At 47.6% G+C, this 24,700-nt stretch overlaps 10 protein-coding genes across 10 annotated transcripts; 4 read left to right on the top strand and 6 right to left on the bottom strand.

Moving 5' to 3' along the window:
* Positions 1-277: 277 nt before the first annotated feature.
* Positions 278-2,635, top strand: I302_101794 (uncharacterized protein; the record flags this gene model as incomplete). Its single annotated transcript, XM_019187175.2, has 8 exons — positions 278-370; positions 459-662; positions 744-1,087; positions 1,152-1,175; positions 1,237-1,611; positions 1,731-2,065; positions 2,152-2,534; positions 2,609-2,635. The coding sequence occupies 8 exons, from the start codon at positions 278-280 to the stop codon at positions 2,633-2,635; spliced, it is 1,785 nt and encodes a 594-aa protein (XP_019050053.2).
* A 458-nt stretch (positions 2,636-3,093) lies between these two features.
* I302_101793 (uncharacterized protein) lies at positions 3,094-6,301 on the bottom strand (the record flags this gene model as incomplete). Its single annotated transcript, XM_065869356.1, has 17 exons — positions 3,094-3,246; positions 3,318-3,333; positions 3,392-3,476; positions 3,565-3,623; positions 3,705-3,857; positions 3,927-4,106; positions 4,249-4,323; positions 4,403-4,471; positions 4,533-4,596; positions 4,677-4,751; positions 4,815-4,995; positions 5,112-5,237; positions 5,351-5,669; positions 5,749-5,774; positions 5,865-5,915; positions 6,009-6,103; positions 6,187-6,301. The coding sequence occupies 17 exons, from the start codon at positions 6,299-6,301 to the stop codon at positions 3,094-3,096; spliced, it is 1,842 nt and encodes a 613-aa protein (XP_065725428.1).
* A 646-nt stretch (positions 6,302-6,947) lies between these two features.
* On the bottom strand, positions 6,948-8,676 carry I302_101792 (uncharacterized protein; the record flags this gene model as incomplete). Its single annotated transcript, XM_019187173.1, has 3 exons — positions 6,948-7,491; positions 7,638-7,963; positions 8,119-8,676. 3 exons carry the CDS (start codon positions 8,674-8,676, stop codon positions 6,948-6,950), a joined length of 1,428 nt encoding a protein of 475 aa, XP_019050051.1.
* Positions 8,677-9,543: 867 nt separating this feature from the next.
* I302_101791 (uncharacterized protein) lies at positions 9,544-10,951 on the top strand (the record flags this gene model as incomplete). Its single annotated transcript, XM_065869355.1, has 5 exons — positions 9,544-9,640; positions 9,729-9,882; positions 9,985-10,087; positions 10,205-10,691; positions 10,779-10,951. The coding sequence occupies 5 exons, from the start codon at positions 9,544-9,546 to the stop codon at positions 10,949-10,951; spliced, it is 1,014 nt and encodes a 337-aa protein (XP_065725427.1).
* A 325-nt stretch (positions 10,952-11,276) lies between these two features.
* Positions 11,277-12,461, bottom strand: I302_101790 (uncharacterized protein; the record flags this gene model as incomplete). Its single annotated transcript, XM_019187171.1, has 4 exons — positions 11,277-11,725; positions 11,819-12,039; positions 12,099-12,180; positions 12,251-12,461. 4 exons carry the CDS (start codon positions 12,459-12,461, stop codon positions 11,277-11,279), a joined length of 963 nt encoding a protein of 320 aa, XP_019050049.1.
* Positions 12,462-14,022: 1,561 nt separating this feature from the next.
* Positions 14,023-16,073, top strand: I302_101789 (uncharacterized protein; the record flags this gene model as incomplete). Its single annotated transcript, XM_019187170.1, has 8 exons — positions 14,023-14,296; positions 14,370-14,615; positions 14,698-14,910; positions 14,987-15,120; positions 15,201-15,427; positions 15,500-15,571; positions 15,639-15,701; positions 15,776-16,073. The coding sequence occupies 8 exons, from the start codon at positions 14,023-14,025 to the stop codon at positions 16,071-16,073; spliced, it is 1,527 nt and encodes a 508-aa protein (XP_019050048.1).
* A 122-nt stretch (positions 16,074-16,195) lies between these two features.
* Positions 16,196-18,022, bottom strand: I302_101788 (uncharacterized protein; the record flags this gene model as incomplete). Its single annotated transcript, XM_019187169.1, has 10 exons — positions 16,196-16,429; positions 16,503-16,727; positions 16,809-16,945; positions 17,006-17,062; positions 17,133-17,189; positions 17,260-17,286; positions 17,348-17,606; positions 17,667-17,718; positions 17,777-17,807; positions 17,878-18,022. The coding sequence occupies 10 exons, from the start codon at positions 18,020-18,022 to the stop codon at positions 16,196-16,198; spliced, it is 1,224 nt and encodes a 407-aa protein (XP_019050047.1).
* A 655-nt stretch (positions 18,023-18,677) lies between these two features.
* I302_101787 (uncharacterized protein) lies at positions 18,678-20,726 on the top strand (the record flags this gene model as incomplete). Its single annotated transcript, XM_019187168.1, has 8 exons — positions 18,678-18,894; positions 18,949-19,326; positions 19,388-19,637; positions 19,696-19,947; positions 20,005-20,117; positions 20,180-20,296; positions 20,359-20,555; positions 20,619-20,726. 8 exons carry the CDS (start codon positions 18,678-18,680, stop codon positions 20,724-20,726), a joined length of 1,632 nt encoding a protein of 543 aa, XP_019050046.1.
* A 190-nt stretch (positions 20,727-20,916) lies between these two features.
* Positions 20,917-22,059, bottom strand: I302_101786 (uncharacterized protein; the record flags this gene model as incomplete). Its single annotated transcript, XM_065869354.1, has 10 exons — positions 20,917-20,949; positions 21,012-21,089; positions 21,151-21,221; positions 21,279-21,318; positions 21,386-21,463; positions 21,526-21,539; positions 21,598-21,694; positions 21,760-21,866; positions 21,932-21,951; positions 22,013-22,059. 10 exons carry the CDS (start codon positions 22,057-22,059, stop codon positions 20,917-20,919), a joined length of 585 nt encoding a protein of 194 aa, XP_065725426.1.
* Positions 22,060-22,372: 313 nt separating this feature from the next.
* I302_101785 (uncharacterized protein) lies at positions 22,373-24,609 on the bottom strand (the record flags this gene model as incomplete). The annotated part of the gene is made up of 11 exons (XM_065869353.1): positions 22,373-22,495; positions 22,551-22,706; positions 22,758-22,894; positions 22,952-22,975; positions 23,030-23,237; positions 23,291-23,357; positions 23,414-23,658; positions 23,717-23,847; positions 23,904-24,257; positions 24,316-24,381; positions 24,453-24,609. The coding sequence occupies 11 exons, from the start codon at positions 24,607-24,609 to the stop codon at positions 22,373-22,375; spliced, it is 1,668 nt and encodes a 555-aa protein (XP_065725425.1).
* Between the last annotated feature and the right edge of the window lie 91 nt (positions 24,610-24,700).

The following is a 24,700-nucleotide window of genomic DNA, read 5'->3' as shown; positions in this document are numbered from 1 at the left end:
GGTACAAATATCGTTAGAGATTGCATAAACTGAGATCTCACCTTATCATCATTCAAACAAAAGGAAGTCTGTCTAGAAATTACGCACTCAGAATTACAGCACTCTCCGACGAACTGCCCATTTTCAGGTAAATCAAGAATACATGTGGAATCGACTATCTTACAACTCGCTCTCTTCGACTCACTCTGATCACAGTCATAGAATCACTGAAGGTCTAGGCAATCGTGGATCTTGGACTTCGCAGCGACCTTTACTGTCCCCTTCACCGACCGCAGAGATGTCTACCACAGTATCAGGAGGGTCAAGGTGGAATGCTATGCCTCCGAGGGGGGAGAGCTCAACTTCCCTCTTAAGGAAGAGATCGGGAGGGGTGAGTGGAATGACAGACATCACTGTGTTAACGTGATATCACCGATGTTCCACGTAGCTGACATTGGTCTGATTCTTGTCATTCCCAGAAATCGAAGAAATACGGCCCTACTGCTCCGCCTTCGTCCGGTTCAGCCGATGCAGCGCTGCTCGACACACCGCTTGAAGGTGATGTAGAAGATCGTTTAGATCCACGGAACCCAGCTGCTTTGGGCTTGGACAAGACTTATCTTGGTGACTCTGAAGCGGACGATTATTTGCATAATCCAGATGACGACGAGTGGGATACTCTGGTAAGTCGTAAGTGGGATTATCCCATTCCATCAAACCAGATCGACGCTTGATGCTAATTGGACATGCTCTGATATCCCTAGTATGACAGGGGGAATGTGTTCACCGTAAGAGGAGCGGGCAATGTGGGATGTTTGTTCCTGCTGTTGATAGGGATCGTAGCCCTTTTTGCTGGATATCCGATAATAGATTACTACACCCAAGGTTCCTTGGATTCTAAGGGAGGATATAATCTAGGCGGGATCAATGGAACCGGTCAGATACCTTCCATACAGGGATTCGCAACTTTGATAGATGAAGATACGCCTTCGGATGTGTATACTAGAACGGGTTATGATGGAGAGGAATATACCTTGGTATTCTCGGATGAGTTCAACAAAGACGGGAGGACGTTCTACCCTGGAGATGATCCATTCTTCACTGCGCCGTGAGTGGCACCTCTCGTCTTGCGCAAGTGATCGAATGGCATACTGATGAGCAGTTGTTCGCAGTGACATCCACTACTGGGCAACAGGGTAAGCTTGATCGACTGTACGAGGAAGATTACTGGATCCGATTACTGATGGATGTCTTTAGTGACTTCGAATGGTACAACCCCTCGGCAGCCACTACCCGCGATGGCAATCTCGTTTTAACAATGTCCCAACAATCGATCAACGATCTGAATTTCAAGTCCGCAATGATCCAATCATGGAATCAACTATGTTTCCAGTACTCCTTCTACCTCGAGGCTCGGATCTCGTTGCCAGGTAACACCCGATTCGGGGGGTTCTGGCCAGGTCTCTGGCTATTTGGTAATCTTGGTAGACCGGGTTATGGAGCGTCCACCGATGGGACTTGGCCTTATACGTATACTTCTTGCGATATTGGGACTTTGGCCAATCAGACTAATCCCGAGGGTACAGGACCAGAGGCTGCCTTGACTTCGAATAAAGGGGAGCCGATCTCCTAGTGAGTGACAGGAGGTTCATCGACTTGGTCGATCTCGAGCAAATTCGATTAGACTGCTCGTTTATCGCTCGGCTATACGAAAGATGCAGTGCTAATAGTATGTTATCTTCATGTGACAGCCTCCCCGGCCAAAGGATGTCAGCGTGCACTTGCCCAGGAGAAGATCATGCCGGACCGGACGTCTCGGTCGGTCGAGGTGCACCTGAAATCGATGTTCTAGAAGCTCAGGTCGACCTGCATGTTGGACAAGGTGTACTCTCCCAATCCTTCCAGGTTGCACCTTTTGACGAAGGGTATCAGTATATCAACACCACCGACGTGGCTCATCAGTATGATACGGATTTGACGTCTTTCAACACCTATACCGGGGGTGTATACCAGGAGGCAGTATCTAGCTTGACATTTGTAGGGACGGATATATATCAGGGGTCCAGTCGGGAATTCGGTGTGCAGGGTGAGTTTCTACATTTCTTCCGACACATTATTCATATCAGGTCAATTCTACAGCATTCCACTAACGGCAGTGCGTTGATGACTTAGGCGTCGAGATGTTTACCGACCCCAACGACCGATCGACAGGCCATATAACATGGGTAGCCAATGGCGAAAAATCATGGACGATGTACCCCGGCGCTGTGGGTGCATCCGAATCCATGCAGATCGGACCCCGTATCTTACCTGAAGAACCGATGGCCCTGGTGATAAACTTCGGAATGTCAAACAACTTCCAGGCTGTCGATTTCGTCAACCTGGACTTCCCGGCGGAATACCTCATAGATTATATCAGGGTCTACCAACGACCGGAGGGGAGGATCGGTTGCGATCCCGATGATCACCCCACGGCGGATTACATTGAGAGACACATCGACGCGTACACTAATCCGAATTTGACCATTTGGAGCGATACCGGCAACTCGATGCCTGTAAGTTGCAGCTTCAAACGAATCGAAGCTGTACTGAAAGATCGATCGCTGACTTGATTCTGTTTGTGAAATAGAAAAATCGATTGAAAGATCAATGCTGATGAGGCGTTGAACGAGATATCGTCATTTTAATTTAGTGAGACTACGATTGATCTCCAATCCGTACCTTCCTACCTCTCTTTTCTTGCTCTCAACGGGCCGAAGCCCTCGCACACGCAGATACCCCTTGGACATTATATATACCCCATTCAATATACCCAAGAATAAGGACACTTCTCTCTCATATACCAATCCAGGATTGATCCATTTCTTCTCAATATGTGCCGACAATGCTAGATGCACTCAACTGTAGCATACCTGGCATTGGCTAGGTCAATAAGTCGACCATTGCAAGATTCATTACGTATCCGTTACATTGTCATTAGATTTCGTTCCACATCTACAGCATGCCCTTGAGATCGGTTGACTGCCATCCACTCGTACACTCCACAGATGACTATAATGTCTGCATTCCATAGACATCAGCGGTACTCCCCGAATTCCGGCTCATAGAAGATGCTCAAATTACCTGTTCAATCTCGGATAATATACCCAAAAAGTCCAACAGATAGGCCCCCTCCGGGCTGACAGGATTCTGTGCGTCCAAAGCGTCCAACAGTGCCACAGCTACATATCGTACTTTGTTGACTAACGATGGGCCATTCACGGCGAGCTACAGTGGGGACACACGGTGTGAGATACACATATGACATGTACCACAAAGACGATGGGAGGTCGACTTACATTTTGGATTGGTATGCTGCGGTATACAGATGATATGTCAGTGTCTGAACCATTTTCACCCGAGTGAGACTCACCTATGCAGAGCTTTAAGCAGATCAAGCACTATATGTTCATATTTGTCCTGTCGACTCGTAAATATCGAGATCATCCTGGCCGTGGCTGAACAAGAAAATGATCCGGATCCATTAGCTTGAATCGTGTGAAGGGAAGGAAGTGTGATTGCGATGGATGGCCATTCCTGACTCACCCGTCAAAGTCACGCCGCCATCCGGATTAGTCTGATCTACAATCTCATCTCGACATTTCCTACATTGATCACACACGCAACTTCAGCAACGACGACGAGCAATTCCACCTTGATAAGTGATCCATATTAGTGAAACTCACAATAGGACATATCTCGCAAGGGCATGAGTCACGTAGATATTCCCTTTAAGAACCAAGAACGCTTCCTTGGCGATAGAGCGGGATTGGTAAGCTTGTGAGAAGTACACATCCAGCTGGGCTAACATGTCTTGTCCCCATTCCTGGTTCGTCTCGCTAGACACCAGAGCCGAAGTATCAGTACTGCCACTTGAGATTCGGATACATGCTCAAACGACGACTCACGGTATATCGAACGGAGCGGGAGTCTCTTCCAATCTCAAAGCGGAAGGAACATCCTTCAAGACCGCCTTGAGATCGTCTGAAATAGATTCGATCCGTCGCAGGTAAGCCAAGATGTTTTCAGGCGTCAACGGTGTTTCCCGGCGGACCTGACGTCGTAGAACGATAGCATCGCCTATGAATCTATATGGATATGTTTCAGCATAGCTTCGTACGAGAGGATAGTGACATGCACACACTTGAATGTTCTCGTGGCAATGCTAGAGGTCATCATCAACATTTGTCAGCAGGAAGTCAGGAAGACAGACGTGACGGCTGAACCCACTTGAAACCAGCTAGTGTCGAAGTAGCATGTGGTGGAAAGTCGAGATACTCCGTGCGGGTTATATACTCGTCATCCCTGATTGCCGATTGTCATTGTTAGCCGATACTCAAGCTCTCTTTCAACGGACTGATGTGTTGTGGAACGGTGATCTCACACTTCTCGCGGCATCATGACATCGCACTCTTCAGTCGCTAGAAATATCGGTCGATCTCGCAGACAAGCTCTATACGCAGATTATCAGCTGGCTGGTCCCCGCATGTTTAGAGATCGTTTGCCAGACTCACGCAGACTTATCAGAGGTAAATATCAGACCGAACATCCTACGCCTGACCTCAGCACTGATAGGATCTACAAATGGTGGCGGATCATTCAGTCAGCGGACAAGCCTAACGATGTGAGACATGTAGCAGTATAGAAAGTACACCGACCTAGTCCCACATAGCTCGATTCCCTATGTATTCCTAATACCGTGCCAAGCTGCACGGCTTCCCCCAGACATGCGGCTACGGGAACATTGTTTGTTAGCCGCCACGACAATGCTACAAAGGTATTATATGTAGACATACCTTGAGCACCCAGTCTACCAGAAACCAAGTGATATACAGCGTCCAGAAATCTGGTTATGACCATTTCTATCGTAGGCGGATCATACGCGTTCAAGGATACCAGTCGTGAGACTTGATAGCATCTATCTGCCATCTCGCGTGCAGGAATATTGTTGATAGGCGGTAGGAGAGCTTTTGGTATCTAAAATACCAGCCTAAAGATCAGTCGTCTTGTTTCCGTTTTGGGTTTCTCTGTCATCGAAATGTCAAGAAGATTTGATGGGAGATGAGCAACATGCAACTCAACTCAAGACTCACCTGTACCATGGCTGAAGCCAATACGCTCAGCACCAAAGCAAAAAACACAGGATCTTTCTCGTCCCTCCTTGTTTCTACTTCCATTAGGAACGTCGGTCGGTGCAAGCACGGTGTGAGGGGGTGTACCTGGATGCAGCCAAGATATATATCAGCAAATATTCCCTTGGGTGCAAGATATTCTTGGTGGAACCTCCTTCTCAACACAAGTGATCGAGATAGACAATAAAAGGCGAACTCACATAATCGAAGAAAAGCGAGAACACATACCCCGCCACGTCCCTATTTATAACGTTGTCCAGGCTGTTAAACTGAGATTGGTGCTGTTGATAATTCACATAGATCGATTGAGGTGATATGGGTGAAAGGGCATCATGGATTGGCTTGGGCGTACGCTGGTAATCTTCTGTACCACTTCCATTTGAGTATACTCGTCCAGGAGGGTAGGTAGATGAGGAGGAAGATGAGGTGAGGTTCTCTATGGACATGGATGGTGGTTGGAGGGTACCATTGCCGTTGAGTTGAGGATCGGATGTGCCGTTGGCCGCTGCTAGTCTCCTCCTGTCGTTTCATATAAAGTCAATTGATTAAGTGACGGAGTTGGAAATAGCGGAAGGCGTATAAAAAACGACAGACGTACTTGAGGTATTCGCTAGGTGGTCCACGCTGGCAGGGATTAAGAGAGGATGATTAGCTGAGTACAGGCGATGTTACTCGCTCCCGCAGCTTGTGATTGACACATGCGCTACTACTCACCCTCTTGGGTCGCCAGGTGGTCGTACATTCTATCCCCAGATTCCCGCATTGCTATATCACATAGAGAGCTAAAAGTCAGCCACATTACTGTGATAGACGAGAAGACTTGATGGTATCTTCAGATGGACTAATCATAAGACTCACCTTGCAAGGAGGTGGTATACTGGGATCTACCAAATGACCTTCAACCGGTACCAACCGATCGCACCGAATCTTACGGGACCTACATGCATCGCAGCCTACGACAGACACGAATCATCAGTGTGCTATCTACAAGACCATCTCCAGATCATGAAATGAGCGGCGGATAAGCCCAACGCACTGTTGAGCTTCTTGGGTGGGGTGGTTGAGGAAGATGCGAGCGGTTGATGCTGATGCTGATGCTGATGCTGATGCTGATGCTGTTGCTGTTGCTGTTGTGATAGTTGGGATGCCATGGTGGGAGCTGTGGGGGTGGTCGGAATCTGCAAGGCAGTCTGGCTCTGGCTTGGGAGGAGGAGGGTCGTACTTTTCTCAGTAGTAATACGAGTATGAGATAAGAGTACATATAAATGTAGGAAAACAGGAATTCAACATCTCTCTCTTGGGTGTGAGTGTGAATTCACGAGTATACGAGTATAAACAATGAACGGAATGTGATGACGTAATACTACTTATATGTATACACCGCAGAGAAGGCTTCTTTCATGAGTAGTAAACGTACTCTATGTATATGCATATGTGTATGCATCGAGGTATCGGTAGATGACCATATCAAGTCAGGATGACTCATAGGAGCATATGAGATCCAGGGAGAAATACAAATCTGTGACTGGAGGTCTATCTGGTTACAACGGAAAGAAAGGATATCTTTAACAATGGATCATCTGAATTTGAGATAACGTCTGAAGCTATACCAGCAACCACCGTCCTCTGCAAGAGGTCCATTGCACGGCGGAGAAGACCAGTTGACTTCCAAAAAGTCCGAAGGCTATGACCAGGGTCAGTCAAACGTCAGAGGTTGGGTATCTTCTCGCCGACCAAACCCCTCACCCCTCTTCAAAGGAGCCGTCTCTCCTCGCCTTCTGTGCTGTATCACACACCTCATGTGCCCAATGGCTCTCCATCAACGTCCCTCGCACCATCCACTCTATCCAACACCTCCAACACCTCATCGACCTTGTTCATCCCCGGCTGTTCAATCATTGTGTCCAAATCATTATCCCTCTCCATCTTTACTGCCACTCCCACTTCGGAAGGTTCAGGCGAAGGTTCATCCTTGATCCTCAGCAACCCAGCTCCTTCATCCACTTTCAGTACCATGTTCTCATATCCAATTTCCACTTTGGCCTCTGTCTCATTCTTTATAAAAACCACTTCCTTCCTCCCCCCGCTCTTGACATTACTGATCCTACTTGGACATATCTTCTGCTGACCCAGCAAACACACGTCGCACCTCGGTCCAACAGGTAGACAAATCACCTGTCCGAATCCCACCAGCATTGGATTGATGGGTTTATGCAGATGAGGAGGTAGCCACGATTGTAAGTTCAACCTCGTACCCTCTGGAGTGGTCGTGGGTGGTTTGTGCCATTTCAGTCGGTTGGTTATTCGATGGACGTGTACGTCGACTCCTATCCCTGCGTTGCTAAGTAGATTCAAGGGGGCATCAGCATTGTGACGAACATTGACGGAGACCTGTATGACCTCGGAACGTGAGGTTTAGGCGTGTGTCACAACGGATCAGAGGGGACCTGTATTTTGATCGAAAAGATGGAAGAAACATCCGCTCACATGTCCCAAGCGCACTGCAAAGCCAGAAAAGCCATCTTCGGCCCCACTCCCCTCAATTCGCATAACCCTTCTAAAGTCTTGGGTACATCCCCTCCCTCCTTCTCCAGCAGATGAATCGCAGCTTCCTTGATGTAATCTGCCTTTCTCCTCCAGAAGCCCACTTTGTTTATGCAGTTCTGGATCTCCTCGGTTGTAGCTTCTGATAGTGATTTGGCGGTGAGTCCACCTGGGAGTGTATCGTGTAGGGTTGTGACGGCTGCTGAAGTTACGGGGTCCTTGGTTTGGGATGAGAGCATGAGCGAGATGAGGATGTGGAATCGGAGGGTCTGTAGAGATGACACCTCAGCATTGTATCTTGAAGGTGAAGATATCATTGTAGAGTATAGGTCCGAAAATGATAGCCAAATCAACAATAATGGAATACGTGGCATAGTGAGGTCGAACTTTGGATGATAAGAGGAGGAAAGGAAACAAGACCCACCTTCGGGTCATCATCCACCACCGTCCTAGGCCTCTCACACCCCATATTATCCACCGGCGCCACTATATTCTTCCTCATCTCCTCTATCAACTTGTACTGCTCTTCCCAGCGTGGCGGTGCCGGATGAGGCTTGGTAAGGGATAATTGGGGTAGAGATTTCTTCGCCGATCTGGGTGTTTTGGGACTTCCTGCTTCTGCTTTGACTTTGCAGCTCGATTTGGGTGTCTTCCTGTTACTTCCACTACTTCCCGCGGCATCTTCCACATCTTCCAATTTCACTTCAGTGGGTGTATCTACCTTTTGTTTCTTCCGTGGTGGAGTAGAGGGGACATATTGATATTTCGCTATATCCAACTTAATGATGCTCTTCTTCGCGGCCTCTGTTTCGCCGACAGAAACTACAGATCTAGTTCTCCTTCTCAAAGAGGTGAAATAGGGCGAAGAAGAGTTGGAAGCTGACTGGATGGTCGATAGAGGTTCTTGCTCTTCCTTTCTGGGTTCGAATGCAGGCGATGATGGTTGAGGGTTGAGCGACGATCGCGTTGAACGAAGGGGCATGGTTGTTTATCTCCTACTGCTGTTCGAAGCTGTCTAAGGGAAGTGAAGTGAGCTCATATATGCACTGTAGTTGTCGTCACTACCATGCTCATGCTCATCATTTTCATCGTTGTCGTTTTCATCACCATGATCATCGTTCCCCTCGGTGATCTCGTCCAATCATCGGACCGTCATTATGATCAAGTGATGATGTCATCAGTTTCGCGCATAAGGCCATACCACTTTCCCACGACTTTATCTGCTGCTGTCTCCCATTTGTGACAGTGACACGTGGCATAGTGACACGTGGGACATTGACATACACCCCTCCTTTGAATTCTTTGTGCCTGGTTGCAGTTAAGTCATCAAGCGGTCATACATCCCCGCAAGGCCATCTCTCACCGTGGGCTGAGTATGAGTTTGTACAGCAGATCCATACTCTCTACTCGTAGTACCCAGCTTACATCGGCATGGCATCATCATCTCAGATCCAGACTCGTGTCTCGCTCCTATCTCTCCTCCCTCCAGCTCCTAGTCCCTGCGTTTCCCTCAAATCCGATGTTGATACTCTGTGATCCGATGTTCGATCGGCGGGGATAAGGTTATACACCTCGAGACATGACGATTGAATCTCGTTGTCTCAGGAACGTTTTGATACAAGTAGTGATATCTTGACGAAAAGAAGGCGGGGTGAGAATGAATATGACCGCTTGCGAATTCAATTCGTACCATCATGCACAGATGCAAGTTGAAGTGGGAATAAAGGTATATAATGGGATGTCTTGCACAGCTAATTCAAGATCCCATCCACTCAACCAAGGATACAAAGCAACTTACCAAGTTGATCAGCTGTAACATACCCGACAAAGCCCATTCAAGTCATACACCATGTCAGACGATAACCACACCGACGGATCCAACTATGGCTACACCCCTTCACCAGCCTGGTGTTTGGCTTTCATCGTTCTATTCTCAGTCTCAGCGAGTAAGTCGGCTTCTCCGCTCATCTACACAAACCTTTGTCTTTCTTTCCCTTGCACCACAATCACTCACAGACGCTTACCATGACTCAGCTGTCCACTCGATCCAAGCATTCCGATATAAATACTGGATCATCTACCCCACTTTGGTCCTCGGTGCGCTCGTCGAGGTATTAGGTTGGTCGGGACGATATTGGTCTTCTCAGAATGTCACCCTCTTGACTCCATTCTTGATGCAGATTTCTACGTAAGTTGGATTGTCATTTACCAATACTTGAAACTTCCAATAGTGATCCGACGTATATGTGACTTGTCATCATTCCAAACTGACTTGTTCGTGATTACTTAGCCTCATCATGGCTCCTGTCTTCTTCTCCGCATACGACTACGTCGTCCTCGGCATGGCTATCAACAGACTAGGACCCCAATACTCTCTCCTACAACCTAAATATGTGAGTTTTGCTTCTTCTCCCCTCTCGTCATCTGTACCCTCCCCACCCTGTCATCTTCGATCCATCCGCACCTCCAGAACGACAATGAATCAACCTGACCTCGTGGCCTTTCGATAGTACTTCGCAACATTCATAACCGCCGATATCATCTCCCTAGTCCTCCAAGCCATCGGTGGAGGAAAGGCCTCGTCTTCTGCAGCCGAGGGTGCGCCAACCCAATCAGCTACCAACATCATGGTAGCAGGTATAATCTTCCAACTCGTCTCTATGGGAGTATTCATCGGCCTGGGGATCGATTTCCTACTTCGAGCTACCGCCGAGAAACCCTATGCCTTCAGAGTGAGGCAGATCGAGAGGAACAACGCCAAGAAAGCTCAGAAGGCTATGGCTACAGGAGAACGAAAGGATAGTAATGGTACTTTAGTACCTACCTCTTCGGATGATACCAGAGTCACCGGAATGAACAGTACGCAGGAGAAGACAGAGGGCGATTTGGAAGCTCAGAAGGGACATGTATCAGAGGAGTACGAACATCAGCATATCAGGGCTTGGTGGATCTTGTTGATCGGTGTGGGCATTAGTAGTTTAATGATTCTCATTCGGGGTGAGTCCACTGATTTCCCATATATGCTTGTGTCCCCACCTATCGTATTAAACGTCGCTGACCATTCCTTTATCGGACCGTCAATAGGTATCTACCGATCCATCGAATTGACCCAGGGATGGACAGGCCACCTGATGACCACGGAGATGTATCAGAACATCCTCGACGCCTTGATGATGCTCATCGCTGTGGGGATATACAACTTTATCCACCCAGGGTACTTGTTACCCCGAAAGAAGACTTGGAAGGGGTATCACTAGATAGTCTACCGAATACTTATACCAAGACATCAAGGGACAATTCAATAATCACAGTGTAGATGAAAATAGCCATGACCTTTTCCTCTTCTCTTAGCATCCATAGCCATACGATTCATAGAATTTCTGTATTTTCCTTTTGACCTTATAGATTACATTTCAGACCCGTGGACCTGATAACTCAACATATAGACCGTATTCATGATTACTGCTTATGTATTGCTATGATGACAATGTATCATGCTGAAACAATACGAGTGATACAAGATTCATTGCAAGTCCAATATCAATACCTCATCTATAGCTCAACCTTACCATACCACCAGGTCTACGCCCTCAACCACCCCTTCCGTCTAGGTAACAACCACCCAGGATGCGCCACCGCAAACGCCGCCAGACATAATACCATGGGTAATCCATCCAGATAGATGAAGTACACCTCGTGCGTGATGAGGTACCCTGACCACCCCTGAGCCAACTCTATAGACCTGTAGATCCCCCTCACGAAGATCATAGCTGACGCGAACGCCACGCCAGTCAGGAGGATCTCCCCTCTCTTGATCTCGTCTGTTCTCACCACCCTACCATCCTGCTGCTCGAGTCCCTGGGGTGGTCCAGCTGCGGATTTGGTTTCGGTTTCTCCGTTAGGTGAGGAATTGTGATATTTCTTTTTCAGGTGGGAATATGGTTTTCGGAGGATGACACGAACGATAAAGTCGCTTGCGAGGGCTACGAAGATTGCCATTGTGCCTAGTTGGAACAGGATACCAGCGAGCACTATTATTGAGCAGAGTCAAATGAGCGCAAGATCATAAACTTGATTTGTGCAGGCATGGAGATGGGATATGCTAGAGGCAGAGGTAGACTCACTGATCTTGGTAGCTGCATGGGTATCTGTCCCCTCCTGAGCGGCCACAGCAGCTTTCCCACCGCCTATAGCTTGGATCACCAACGAGATCACATCGGCAGTGACGAATACGGCCAGGTACATCCTAGGTCTGAGAAGCGAGTATGCATGGCCTAGTTGGGTGATACAGTATCCTAGGATCGTGTAGGCCCAGGCGGAGTAGAAAGCGGGTCCGATGATCAGGCTAGGTGATGGTATTAGCATTGAAGGCGAGAGAGCAATATACCAAGTGAGAACACTCACGAAGCAATCTGCATCAAGAAGGGAGTCACCCGTAATACGGCGTATGCTGACCATAATCTACCTGCCCAGCCGATGACTTCCACTATGAACGTGCAGAATCAGAGTCAGTACAGTACGAATATAGCCAGGAAGGTGATGTGTAAATCGCTCACAGAAGGTCCCCGGTACCAACGTCACAAACACCAACCAATATTTATACCTTATACCCAACCCGATATGTATCAACCCCAGCACGGCGAATACCACTATATAAGCTATACCAGCTGATTTCTCGGGAACGTATCCATATGGTGAGAAGGTCGATAAGTGGTTTTTGGCCCTTTCGGCCAGACGATGCGGTACATCGAGATCGGCCAGAGACATCGTGCGTCTTTGTCCTATGTGTCACGTCTTGACCTCGTCGGTATCCTGTCTAGTCTTTGGTATATGTGCTCTGATAGAGCAGAGAGATGAGTATACATACAATCCATGCACAGTATATACATACATGGCGATGGATCATTTATTGTTGTTGTTTTGGGTGGGAAGTGTTTTTTCGGTGAGCGAGATATTTCTCGGCGGCCGAAGAGATGATTCAGGGTCCAAGAACACAACAACGCATGGGAACATTGCTCTACTGGAACCATACGCGAAGCTCGTTACTCAAGGCATAGATAGAGGTTGATTTTGACCTTGATCCATGATGATGTGAGTAGGCTCCGTCCCCAGATCTATCCAGCAGACCAGTTGGGATCAGGAAACCTTGCTTCACAGCTATCTCAATATATACGGTCTTTAATTGACATGAATTACTGCGTTCTTTGTTGATAGCTCAAAGACATAGATGCCTTAGTCTTAGCTCTGTCGCGCGCACATAAATCCGCCGTCTGTCATGACCTGAGAATATCACAGTCACCGGAGACTGTCTTTTCCACGTGTCTCCCCTCTTCCGCCATTTCTCTCCCCTCTTTCGCCTTGGACCCCTCCCCTTTCCCCCCACCTCTCTTCCCCTCCTTCCCCCTTCTTGTCCCCTGTCTCTCCCTTTCTGCTCCCACCCCATCTCTTCGTCGCTCCGTACCTCCCACTAGCGACCTCTCTTCGCATGAATATACTGTCACGCAGAGGCTACCAGATGTGGATCAGAGCAGGTCATCACACGCCCACAGCTGGCACGACATCTGCACACGTCTTCTTCCTCACATCGTTACTTCCTTATGATATCGCTCGATGGAAACAATGCTGTGGTCTCGTTCGTTCCTCCAATATGGTCATAAAAATTCATGGGTTGCAAGTCATACTCGCGAAGGAAGAAATTCGGTTAACAAAAATACCAAGTCACTGTCGAAGCTTCTTCCTTACCTACATAACTAACATTACCGTCGCCTATCCATTCTCAGGTTCCATCCGAGCACCACTTCCTATGCCAAATGTGACAATTGAAACTCTCTCAAACCCACACAAGATGCGAATTCCTACCACCACATGCAGGAAAACATGAGTAGGTTACCGATCCTTGAGGTCCCAAATGTTCGTCGTCATCTTGCGTGATCATATTCGGTGATATCCGCGACATAGTCCTCTACACCAACTGATAAAAATGAGCGTTTCAGTAGTGTAAGACTTATGACACCTGCCAAGGTCCATGCGAAGCACGACATATGTCGGTAACTACATGCAGATTCCCTCTGCGAAGCCTGAGGTGAGGAAAGGAGAGGACTGCTTATTGGGCATCCGACTGATAGGGGAAACAAGCAATATTTTGCAAATCATGAATGAAATTTTGGTTTTTTCCACTCCCAAGAAGCGCAACTATTGTGGGATGTGCCGAGTCCGCAGGCATATAAAGCGGTACCTCCAAACACCCAAATCTTACGTGACACGTTCTCCCAGCTAGGCAAGCTTATCGACCACCAAATTACTACTGCGCCCTGGGATATTCGTCAAGATGTCCCGAAATCAAGAACCTGATGTCGACAATAAAGATATAACTTTGGCTGAACCAGAGGCTCAAACACGCTCGCAGGCACTGACTAAAGGTGATGAAGATCCAACCAAAGTAGCCGCTGGTTACTCTTTTACTGGAGAATCAGGAGTAGATCACGATGCTTTGAGGATGATCAAGATCCCTCAGAGCAAATGGGTGAGGCGATATAGAAGCGTTGTCTTTCAGATGGTCATTCTGGCTTTGTTGGCATTCTCAGGTCCTTCTATGAGTAATGGTATGTCATCTCTCAACAGCATATCGTCGTATACAATGTTGGCCGGGCTTTGTGCTGACTGGTATCATTCCAGCAATTAGTGGTCTTGGAGGAGGTGGTCTAGCTACTCCCTGGACAGCTAACACGGCTTCGGCGACCCAATACAGTGTATCGACCGTGATCGCCATGCTGGGTGGTCCTCTGGTCGGGATGCTGGGTATCCCCATCTGCTGTCTCATTGGAGCCGTGGGATTTCCATTGAGCGGTTCTGGCTTCTACGTCAATTCGAAATATGGTGTTCAGTGGTATTTGATCTTCGCGAAAGCTTTGTACGGCGTTAGTGAGTCGAAGTCACCTTCTCCCCGCTCCCATGATAGTAAAATTACCGACAGAGGTTGATTAATAGCCGGCTATCTACGCAGCATCCGCTTTCTTGTATATTGCGGAAGCAGCAGCTATGATCTCCTATCCCGAGGAACATCGACGTGCTTTCTACATCTCCATCTGGGTAGCGATGCGAAATGTGGGCTCGATAATAGGAGGTGCAATTAGTTTGACTTTGAACGTCAAGAAAAGTGGTGGCGGAGGTGTGTCTGTCGAGACTTACCTGGCGTTTTTGGGCATGGAATGTCTTGGTAAGTAGAACTCCCTATGACTCGCAGGATGACAAGCATAATTTTACTGACTAAATTCATTATCCCGCTTCGATAGGTGTCCCTTTTGCTTTCCTCTTGTCTCCCACTAGGAAAGTGATTCGAGACGATGGGTACGGCGTACCTCTTCTGCCTAAGAAATCTTGGAAGAAGGAGATGGTGCTATTATGGGAACATCACAAGCAGCCTAGGGTGAGAGTTTGAGAATACATCTCCTCGTCTCGGCTCAATATGGCTTACAACGAGCTGATCAATACGTTTCGTTGACACAGACCCTCCTCCTTATTCCCACATTCATTCTCACCTATTTCGGAGACGGAGTATGGGGCACCTATATGTCATTGCATTTCAGTGTGCGTGGCAGAGCCTTGTCCACTTTGGTCAATTCTCTAGGAGCTGTAGTGGTGAACCTGGCCTTTTCGAGAATTTTGGATACTAAGCGGTTCGGTCCCAGGCGAAAGGCGAACATCGCTTTTTGGACTTTTACTATCCCTGCTCTGTAAGTCGCAAATCGTATAACCCCTCGTGGAAGGAGTCGCAGAGAAAAGTGCTGATGACACGAGTCCAAAAGAGCAATGTTGATTTGGGTAATGGTCAATTTGCATTGGTTCGGTACCAAGCCTGTCTCCCTTCGGATGGACTAGTGAGTGTCAGATAGCATGTTGAAATTGTCCGAAAACCGAACCGACACTGACGATACCGTTCACCAGCGGTTCCACACCCGGTAGATTCGTCAGCGCATGGTTCCCCCATTTCATCTACGCCACCATGTCGTAAGTATACCATTTCGTCATGTTCTGACCAGGCTATCAACGAGCTAACTATGTACAATCTATCATTCCGATAGGTGGGCCTCTCAGACCCTGGTTTACTGGGTCCTCGGTCAGTTCGCTTCCGACGTGACTACCAATGCCCGAACCGGCGGAGTATTCAGATCATGGGAGACGGTAGGACAGGCCGTCTCGTACGGTATCAACGCTCACTCGGGTAACAAATACGTTCCATTCGGTATTTACTTCGGTTTATACGTCATTGCGATGCCTATGTTTTGGGTGGTTATCCAAACCCTACCTACGGTGACCAAGAGGCCCAATGTGCAGGATGAGAATGGTCAGATCATTGAGGTTCCAGAGATCGATAAGTAGATATACCTGACAGAGTGACCCAAGAGTGACTTGGCACGTTATGATCAATACATAGATTAGTATAGAAAATAGACGTTAATTTACAAGACACACTCAGACCTCTCCATGCAACTGTCCCATGTTTACTTTTTACCCTTTGCCTTCTCATACCTCAGCCACTCGCCCAGAGCCATGATAGGTAACGCTTGACCGAAACCAACCGTCATCTTTACCATATCCTTATAGAAGTTTGGATCCGAACTGATTGGTGTTCCCTTCGATGTATTCTGGACTTCCCCATTAGGTTTCACTTGAGCGATACAGGCTTTCAGACCTGAAAGGCCGGTTGAGATGTATTTGCCCTCTTCTAGTAAACCCTATATATCGGATTAAGAGTCATGGATCAGTACATGTCATCACAAATGGCGAGAGTTGATGGGATCGACTGACAGTTCTGATTCCTATGAATATACCAGCGACGAAACCTGCACTAGCACTTGTCTCGACGTAGCTCGTTTCGTCGAGTAGGACCGTTCTCCACAGTCCGGTTTCCTGGTCCTGCAGCTTGACAAGTGTGTCTAGTTGTCGATGTAACACCGATTTTAAGACTCTGTAGACTGAATCGTTGGGGGAAAGTTGGATCATATCCAGGAAGATGGGGATGGCAATAGTGATCTGTAATCACAGTATTTGGTTCACATCAATCCCTGACGACTCTACGCAGACATGTGAGAGGTCGGAAGCCGAAAACCTTACCCAGCAGTTACCTCTTGCCCAAGCTATATGGCCCCATTCGTGGCCGCCCCCTTGCCCGTCAAATTCAAATCCGTGGTTCCATAGACCGTTGGTTGCGTCCATTAGATATTGTGCATGTTGAACGAATTGAAATTTGGCTGAACCAGATCCTGAGTTCAGCTCTGGTCGGTCGGTGAAATAGATCACAAGTTACTCACCCTCTTCAATGTAATGAGGTCGATTCAATAATTTACCAATTTTCGCCAACGGCAAAACTGTAGTATGTAGACCTCTTTTAGCTCACGGTCCTGGGGGTCCTCCCATGCGCAGATGGACGATACTCACCAGTCATCATAAGGGTGTCATCCCACACTTGGTTCTTGTTCTCCAGTCTGAAGGTGACTATCGTGAAAGCCGGAGTCGGTCACCCACACTTTTATATATAATATGCAGAATGTCGTTTCAAACTCACTGTGCTGAAATATACCCTGTTCAGTTCCTACCCGAATCGTGTGAGCGAAGTCCTGGCTCAGCTTCATCCGATGGTCTCCAACACTCACGAGGACAATCATGATATGCCCATTCAGCCCATTCATCAATCCAACCCTCATACAGCCTCTTTTCCTCCGTCGAGAAGATACCTCCCCGCTGATACTCTACCTCCATGAGAGACGCCAAAGTGAGCAACACAGCCATACTGTTGATGTTCTTGGTGGTGCCTCCTTCTTCGGCTCTAGCGGTGTACCAGTCTTTGATGATCTTGAGAGTCTTGGCACCCTCGGCTGAAGAGGGGTCTTCTGAGATCTTGAGGTTATAATACTGCGAAAGGACTCTGTCAACTCTGGTAATTTGCTGCCCTAATCGAAAACAGTCACTCACATTGAATAACCCATATAAACCGATTGCCTGCTGCCATTCCCAGAAATTCCAGCTACATCATTCTTTGAGCTGGACCCTCGAATCAGGTGACATATTGCCTGAAGACTTACCTGGTACTGTCAATCACTCTTCCATCGTCAACTAAATCAATGATAGGTCAGAACTGACCGCTCGCTCTGTCACCTCCAACGAAGATGGGTGGAACACTCACTTGTGTATTTGTGGATCCCTTCTTTGTCCTCCAATTCGACCAATGCTTTTGTGATTCTTGCGACCAGCTCATCTACGTTCTCCTCTTTCACCTCGTACGAACGGTAATCGAACATGGGAGCTGAGTACTCGGGTTTGATGGACATCTTGATTATATCTGCTCGATATGGTTATGTGTAGCACTGCGGACAATTCAATTAGTGCTTGATATTGGAGACCAATGATATATGCTTCTCAGTATATATACAGGAAGCACAGAAGCGCACACGATAAACCGGGAGGTATGACAATACACCGAGCTCGCGGTGCCGGACCGACCGGTATGCGTGTTAGCCTTTTAATCAAGGTGAATTACGGTATAACCAGATGAAGATTTCGGGGAAGTCCATATCACATGACATTGGGCTCTTCTTCTGCAGTGCATGCCCCGAAGATGAGTTTCGGGAAGTCATGAAAAAGCTATTTATAGATGGTCCCACTTTGACTTTCAAGCTTCTAGGTGGGACTGGTGAGCTTGAATTTGAGGACAGAGACTATTTTCGATCTCTTGGCTCTCTTGCTGGTGGACAGGAGGTATGCACGATAAGATATCCATATTCCTGCCAAGATCCACCAAGTGCTTTTTATTCCTATCTGCGATCTATTTTGGGCAATGACATCCACAGAAAGTATCCACCCATGAGCTCCAAGATAAGGGGACCCATTGCAAGATTAGAAGATATAACAAGGGCACCATGGGGTAAAAATCCCATCTCATCCTCCTACCCCTCACTGTCTTACCGCCAACAAGAACACGACGAGATGTCTCATGCGAATCAATCTCATCTCGTACAGGATGACAAAGATCTCGAGATCAATCATGTCGAAGAGATCCCCGAGGCGCGAGTCGCAATCGATGATAAATACCTCAATCATGCTGAGGACGATGCGGCCAGAATCCTCAGGGAGTATGGATCGGTAGAATACACGATTGAGGAAGATAAGAAGGTACTTCGTAAATTGGATATATGGGTTTGTAGTGGGTAGTCTTCAAGTCTCCAATACGGTAATTGCCTGACTCTACTTCTACCAGTTCCCATGTTCATTGTCTACACCCTTGTTCACCTCGACAAAAGCGCCCTATCCTACGCAGCAGTATTCGATTTGAAGAAAGAAGCACATCTGGTCGGTAAACAATACTCCTGGCTTGGATCCATCATTTACCTAATGCAACTTGTCGTCCAACCCATCTCTGCATACGCCTTAGTCAAGCTACCTATAGCTTGGTGGGTGGTGGGCAACGTCTTCTGCTGGGGAGTATCTCTATGCTGTATGGCCGCTTGTCATAATTTTGCTGGTTTGTTGGCTACCCGTGCGCTTCTGGGAGCATTCGAAGCTACCATCAGCCCTTCATTCATCGCTATGACTCAGCTGTTCTGGAGAAGAAGGGAACAGACTTATAGGAACACCGGTATGTTTCGCTTGACCGTCATCATGTTGAACTATAACTAATGATCTGTCGATATTCCTAGCATGGCTCATGTCGAGCTCCGTCTCTGGGATCATCGGACCGATCCTCACATACGCTATTGGTCATGTCAAATCTGGTATTCAGCCTTGGCAAGGGATCTTCCTGTTTTTAGGATGTATCACATTGGCGTTTTGCCCCTTGATCTTTTGGATGATGCCCAACGATATCTCATCTGCCAAATTTTTGAGCCAAAAGGAGAAGGTAATAGCTGTAGAGAGATTGAGGGATAACAATACAGGTACAAAGACCTCGTAAGCTTTCTCTGCCATGTTCGTGATCGGATCTGGGCTAACGTGATGACTGCTTCAGTAAATGGAAGTTGGAACAATTCCGGGAGACACTATACGACCCGAAGACATGGGGATGGGGCCTGATGCTCACATGCATGGCAATTCCAAGTTCAGGTATCGGCACTTTCGGTACCTTGATAACCAAAGGATTCGGGTTCAACTCTTTCGATACCATCCTGTTCCAAATTCCACCAAACGTTTTGACCCTGATTTTCCTGATTGGAGGTACTTGGACCATGAATAAGATCAGATTGAGGTTCCCGGTAGTTGCGTATGTCCGATTCACATCATGACATAGATCAAAGCTGACCGAAACCTTCACTCACAGCTTCTTCGTCCTCTTCCCCATCGCTGGAGCAGCATCATTACTTTACGTACCTCGAACCAACCCTCATGCTTTATTGGGGTCTTACTATGTCATCATGCTATACACACCTCTTCGTGAGCACGATCCTCTCCTCATGCCCTCAGTGATCTTGCTGACGGGTGTTGTCACTCATCAGAGCCCCTCGTGTACTCTTGGGCAAATATGAATGCCGCTGGTACAACCAAACAGCGAACACTCGGAGCAATCTTGTTCATCTTTCAATGCGCAGGTAATGTTGCGGGACCACAAGTCTGTAAGTAACGCTTACCACTACATACGGACCTGTGGGATGCTGATTCGTCCGTTTCGTAATAGATCTCGAAGATGAGGCTCCGATCTATAGAACCGGTCTATATACTGATATGTCATGTTGGGCCTTACTGTTCACCTTGATCTGCTCGATGGCTGTATACCTGAAACACCTTAATCGAAGACAGCGAAAGAGGAGGGAGAGGCTGGGTAGAGTTGTCGATATTAAAGATATGTCGATCATGACTCTCGAAGAAGCTGCGGTGGGTATTTTGATCTTGACCGAGGACAAAATCCGAATGCATGCTTACGATTGGAATTCTCAGGCCTACAAACGAGAAATCGCCGCCGCTGGCGAAGGGAGTGATATCAATGCTCATGCTTTCGACGATTTGACCGATTTCCAAAATCCTGAATTCCAGTATATCTTGTAGTTTTTCCAGCCCTCCGAGGGAAGTTTGTATCTCCTTTGGTTAGCTCTTCAGAAAAAATTGTTCTCTGGTAATTCCATGTGTGCGTATACCTTGTGTGTATCGAAGTCGATCTGCGGCCACGGAAACTGGCATGCAGGAAGGCCCAGATATCCATACGCAATGCATCACCAATGTGCTGGATGTGATTCATCTAGTCTCTAGGTTCTAATGCCTTCACCGTAGCCTGAGTTGTTGATTCTGTTAGCTGTCGCTCTCACACCGTGGCCATCTGCTGATGAGACTTACTTCTAAACGGAATAAATAGTCATCTCGTACGTGGGGATATAGATGTCTGACAGACTCTGCAAGCTTATATAGATATTCCTGATATCCGTATTATCAGACAGACAGTCGTTCGATGCCCATAAAGGCAGATGAAACTCACTTTGTTCGGCCCCGATGGTCCATGTCTTTCTGAGATCGTCTTTGCGAGCTCGTTGACGGGTTCGAAGCCGACTATTAGACGTGAATGAGCCAGAAGATCCTCGGTGCGAGGTAGTGATCAAAGCTCACTAAATGCTGGATTATCCAGTTTGCCGATCCATATCTCAGCCTAGTGAGGTGAAGAGACTATCAGTCCCTTGTGCGCATCCGTGATCCAAAGTAACGGTGTTACTCACACTTTCAACTGCTATTGATTCCTCGTCGCCAGCGGGTGAAGTGGTGTACACTGGCACAAAATGACAAGTATAACCATTCTGCAGTCCGGTCAGTAAATGAACTCGGTTAGGGAATTAGTGAGGACTTGGGGTGGATTCACCTTCTCCCGATGCTCTGCATGAATCAGCTTGATTCAAATTGATCCACATTTGATGATACCACATTTACTCACCCATATAAGCTTTCACCTCTTCTTCATACTCCGGATCAATCCTATATGCCATACCCCACACGTAATCTTCCGGTAGTATCGTTCCTTCCGGTATTGTCTTTGGGTATGTTAGCTGTTAGCTAACACACGTGGTAGATAAGGTAGTACCAAGTATTCACTCACGATACCTTCCAATTTGTGCCATTCTCTAGCTTCTATGACGGTGACCACTCTACCAGGAGCTTCGTGTGTACCTCTATGATCAACCGATGACTGGGCAAAGCGCCTCACTACGCCCTTGACATAACCAGATCCTGCAGCTGTCAGACTTGATTCGTTCCTAGTATAGACTTACGATGCTCGACGGCGTGCGGTCTGTGCTGGAGCGACTGGATCAGCTTCAATCGGGGAGCACGTCTAGGACGAGAATACATACGGGGGCTTAAAGATCAGCGAGCCGTATCCGAACACCCAGTATACCATTCCAAGCTGATTCTGCCTGTGTATCGCAGCGAGAGTAAGCAACTGTATGACACGTTGAGAAGGATATCGTGTAAGTTGACATGTTACAGTATCATTCTTTTCAGCATGTCGTCTTCAGTGTTGGTGAGTAGAGATGTCGTCATGTCACGTGATCAGGAGTTCACGTTGATGTGGTCGTTGGCTCTGCGTGAAGGGTGACATTATACCTCTTGCTATTCATCGTACAACGCTGTCAGATGCTGTTCCATTTACAACGGTCTGAACGAGACCCATATTTAATGGATCAAATCATCTATCAGATCTATAGCAGACATCATTCCCTTGAACCTGTAGGATCTCTTCGCCCTTCCCCCTCAATCAAGTCCGGATGTGTGTCCGTGCCAGGCACAGCAAAGATAGGTCCTTCTTCTGGACCTTTCAGCCGATCATCGGGAATCTAGAGTAAGTCATCAGCACATGAGAGATCCAGTTTAGGGCGGTTAAGGACTCACAAAGAGAGAAGTCAAGAACACAAGCGATGCACCGGCCAGGCCAAAGATAAAGGTGTTCCTCAACGCTACTCTAAAACCCTCCCTGGCCGTCTCCCTCTGCCACTCTTCAGGTAGATCGTCAATCGCATGGAAGACATGGCGAAGTTTGACAATTATCTGTAAGGACGTCAATAGTCAAAGAAGTCCGGAATCAGCGCAAAGACTCACCTCAGGCGACTTGAACCTTCTTTCCAGTTGACTTGCTAGTGAAGCCTGGAATACGGCACTGGACAGGCCTACCCCGAACACCTGACCCAGACTCCGCCAGACAAAGACAAATCCGGTAGCCGTGGCAATCTCATCGACTACATTGTTTGTCAGATTAACGACATTTGTGCTGTAGTTCAACATGCTTCACTTACTTGCGACCGAATTGAGCATGCCAACTACAAAATGTCGTCAGTTCCGTTCAACACAAATAATAGATACTTGGGACTCACCCAAAGTAAGTGTGAGCAAACCACTGAATCCGATTCCCATTGGAACTACGCTGAGCCATTGCGCAGCCCATGATGAGTTTTCTCGCAAGGTCACGAAAAGAGCCATCGATATGACAGGTCCGGCGCAATTGATTACAGTAAGCCACTTGAAGTGGAGCGTTTTCTTGCAAATGTACCCCATGATAGGTGCAGATACAGACATTGCGATCTATGCTTGACGTCAGCTGCATTGTTGGAATTCCGCACGAAGATCGAACTGACTGAATTAGGTAACAAATGCGCTCCAGCCACAGCCAGAGGTTGCTGAAAGACGATCTCGAAGACCATCCTATATCTTGATTTAGTCTACAGTATCCAATTTGACGCTTAAGAGGGCGAACTCACGGTAAATGATAAGTCATGTTGAAGTTAACGACAGCGATAACCCCAGCAATGATGCCTACACATAATGGAGTCCGCCTTTTCAAGAGTGATAATGGCAAGACTGGTCTCTTTGCGACTTTCAGTTCCACGTAGACAAAGGCTACGAAGAATACCGGGGCCAGAATGGCCATCGCAAAGGTGAATGGATCATGGGAGATCGGCTCGGTGCCCCCAGCTCGAGACAGCAATTGCAATAATGATCCAATCTAGACCATTGTCAGCTGTCAAGATTACACGTTGAGTCAAGACTGGCATTTGACGCACGGAGATCAGAAGAGTGACAGCCCCACCAAAATCTATCAATCTTAGCGATTTGAGATCATAATGACTCTTCTCAGAAGAGGGAATTGCGATGGGTATAGCAATCAAAGCGATTGCTGCGATCGGTACTTGTGCTATTCCCAAGTCTTCATTAGTAGAGAAGCTTTGCGAATTTGTGAACCGGACATACCATAGAAAGCCGCTCTCCAACCGAATGACTGCGTCAGAGCCCCTCCTATAGGTCCGCCTAGCCCGGTTCCAGCACCCCACACAGCAAACTCCAGACCTTGGTAGAAGCCTTGTTCCGCAGGTGTGAATATATCCGCCATAAGTACGCTGGAGACTGTCCCGATTCCTCCACCTCCCATACCAGCTATGAATCGAGAAATGATGAGGAAGGAGAAGCTTGGAGCAACTCCGCAACCTAAAGTTCCGATTGTGAATATGAAAACGGCTTGTACGTATGCTGCTCTTCTCCCTATCAGATCACTCAATCGTCCATACAGCGGTGTGAAGGTGACACTGCTCCAAAGATATGCGGTGCCTGCGGAACTCGATATTCAGTGTGAACCGTCCCGTAGACCGGAGTTAGTAGCACTGACCTATCCATGCTTCTTGATCTGCTGAATGCAGTTCAGATGATATTGTAGCTATGCATGTCGCCACAACTGTATACGCGCAATGTACGTCAACATCGCATTCCTGTCGCTTGAGCCAGTCATACGACCGACTCGCTCACCTGTCAGGTCGAGAGCGGACAAAAATCCGGTCAATAGCGCCGTAGCTACTATGACTCTTTTGCGAGTCACAGTGAGATGCCTCCAATCTTGCTGAAAGTCATCCTTTCCGTTACCGCTCAGTAGCGGCCGACGTTCATCTGCTGTTGGACTAGTCATGACCGAGCTTGATGTAACGTTAGATTAACGTGATCAGATGTTTCCTTATCGTAGCATCTTATATAAAGCTCTTCAGGTGTGGAGCATCATG

Source organism: Kwoniella bestiolae, chromosome 1, assembly GCF_000512585.2.
Source record: "Kwoniella bestiolae CBS 10118 chromosome 1, complete sequence".
In the NCBI taxonomy this organism is placed as follows: Eukaryota; Fungi; Basidiomycota; class Tremellomycetes; order Tremellales; family Cryptococcaceae; genus Kwoniella; species Kwoniella bestiolae.
Note: the sequence above shows the minus strand (reverse complement) of the source record. Positions and strands in the feature narration are given on the sequence as shown.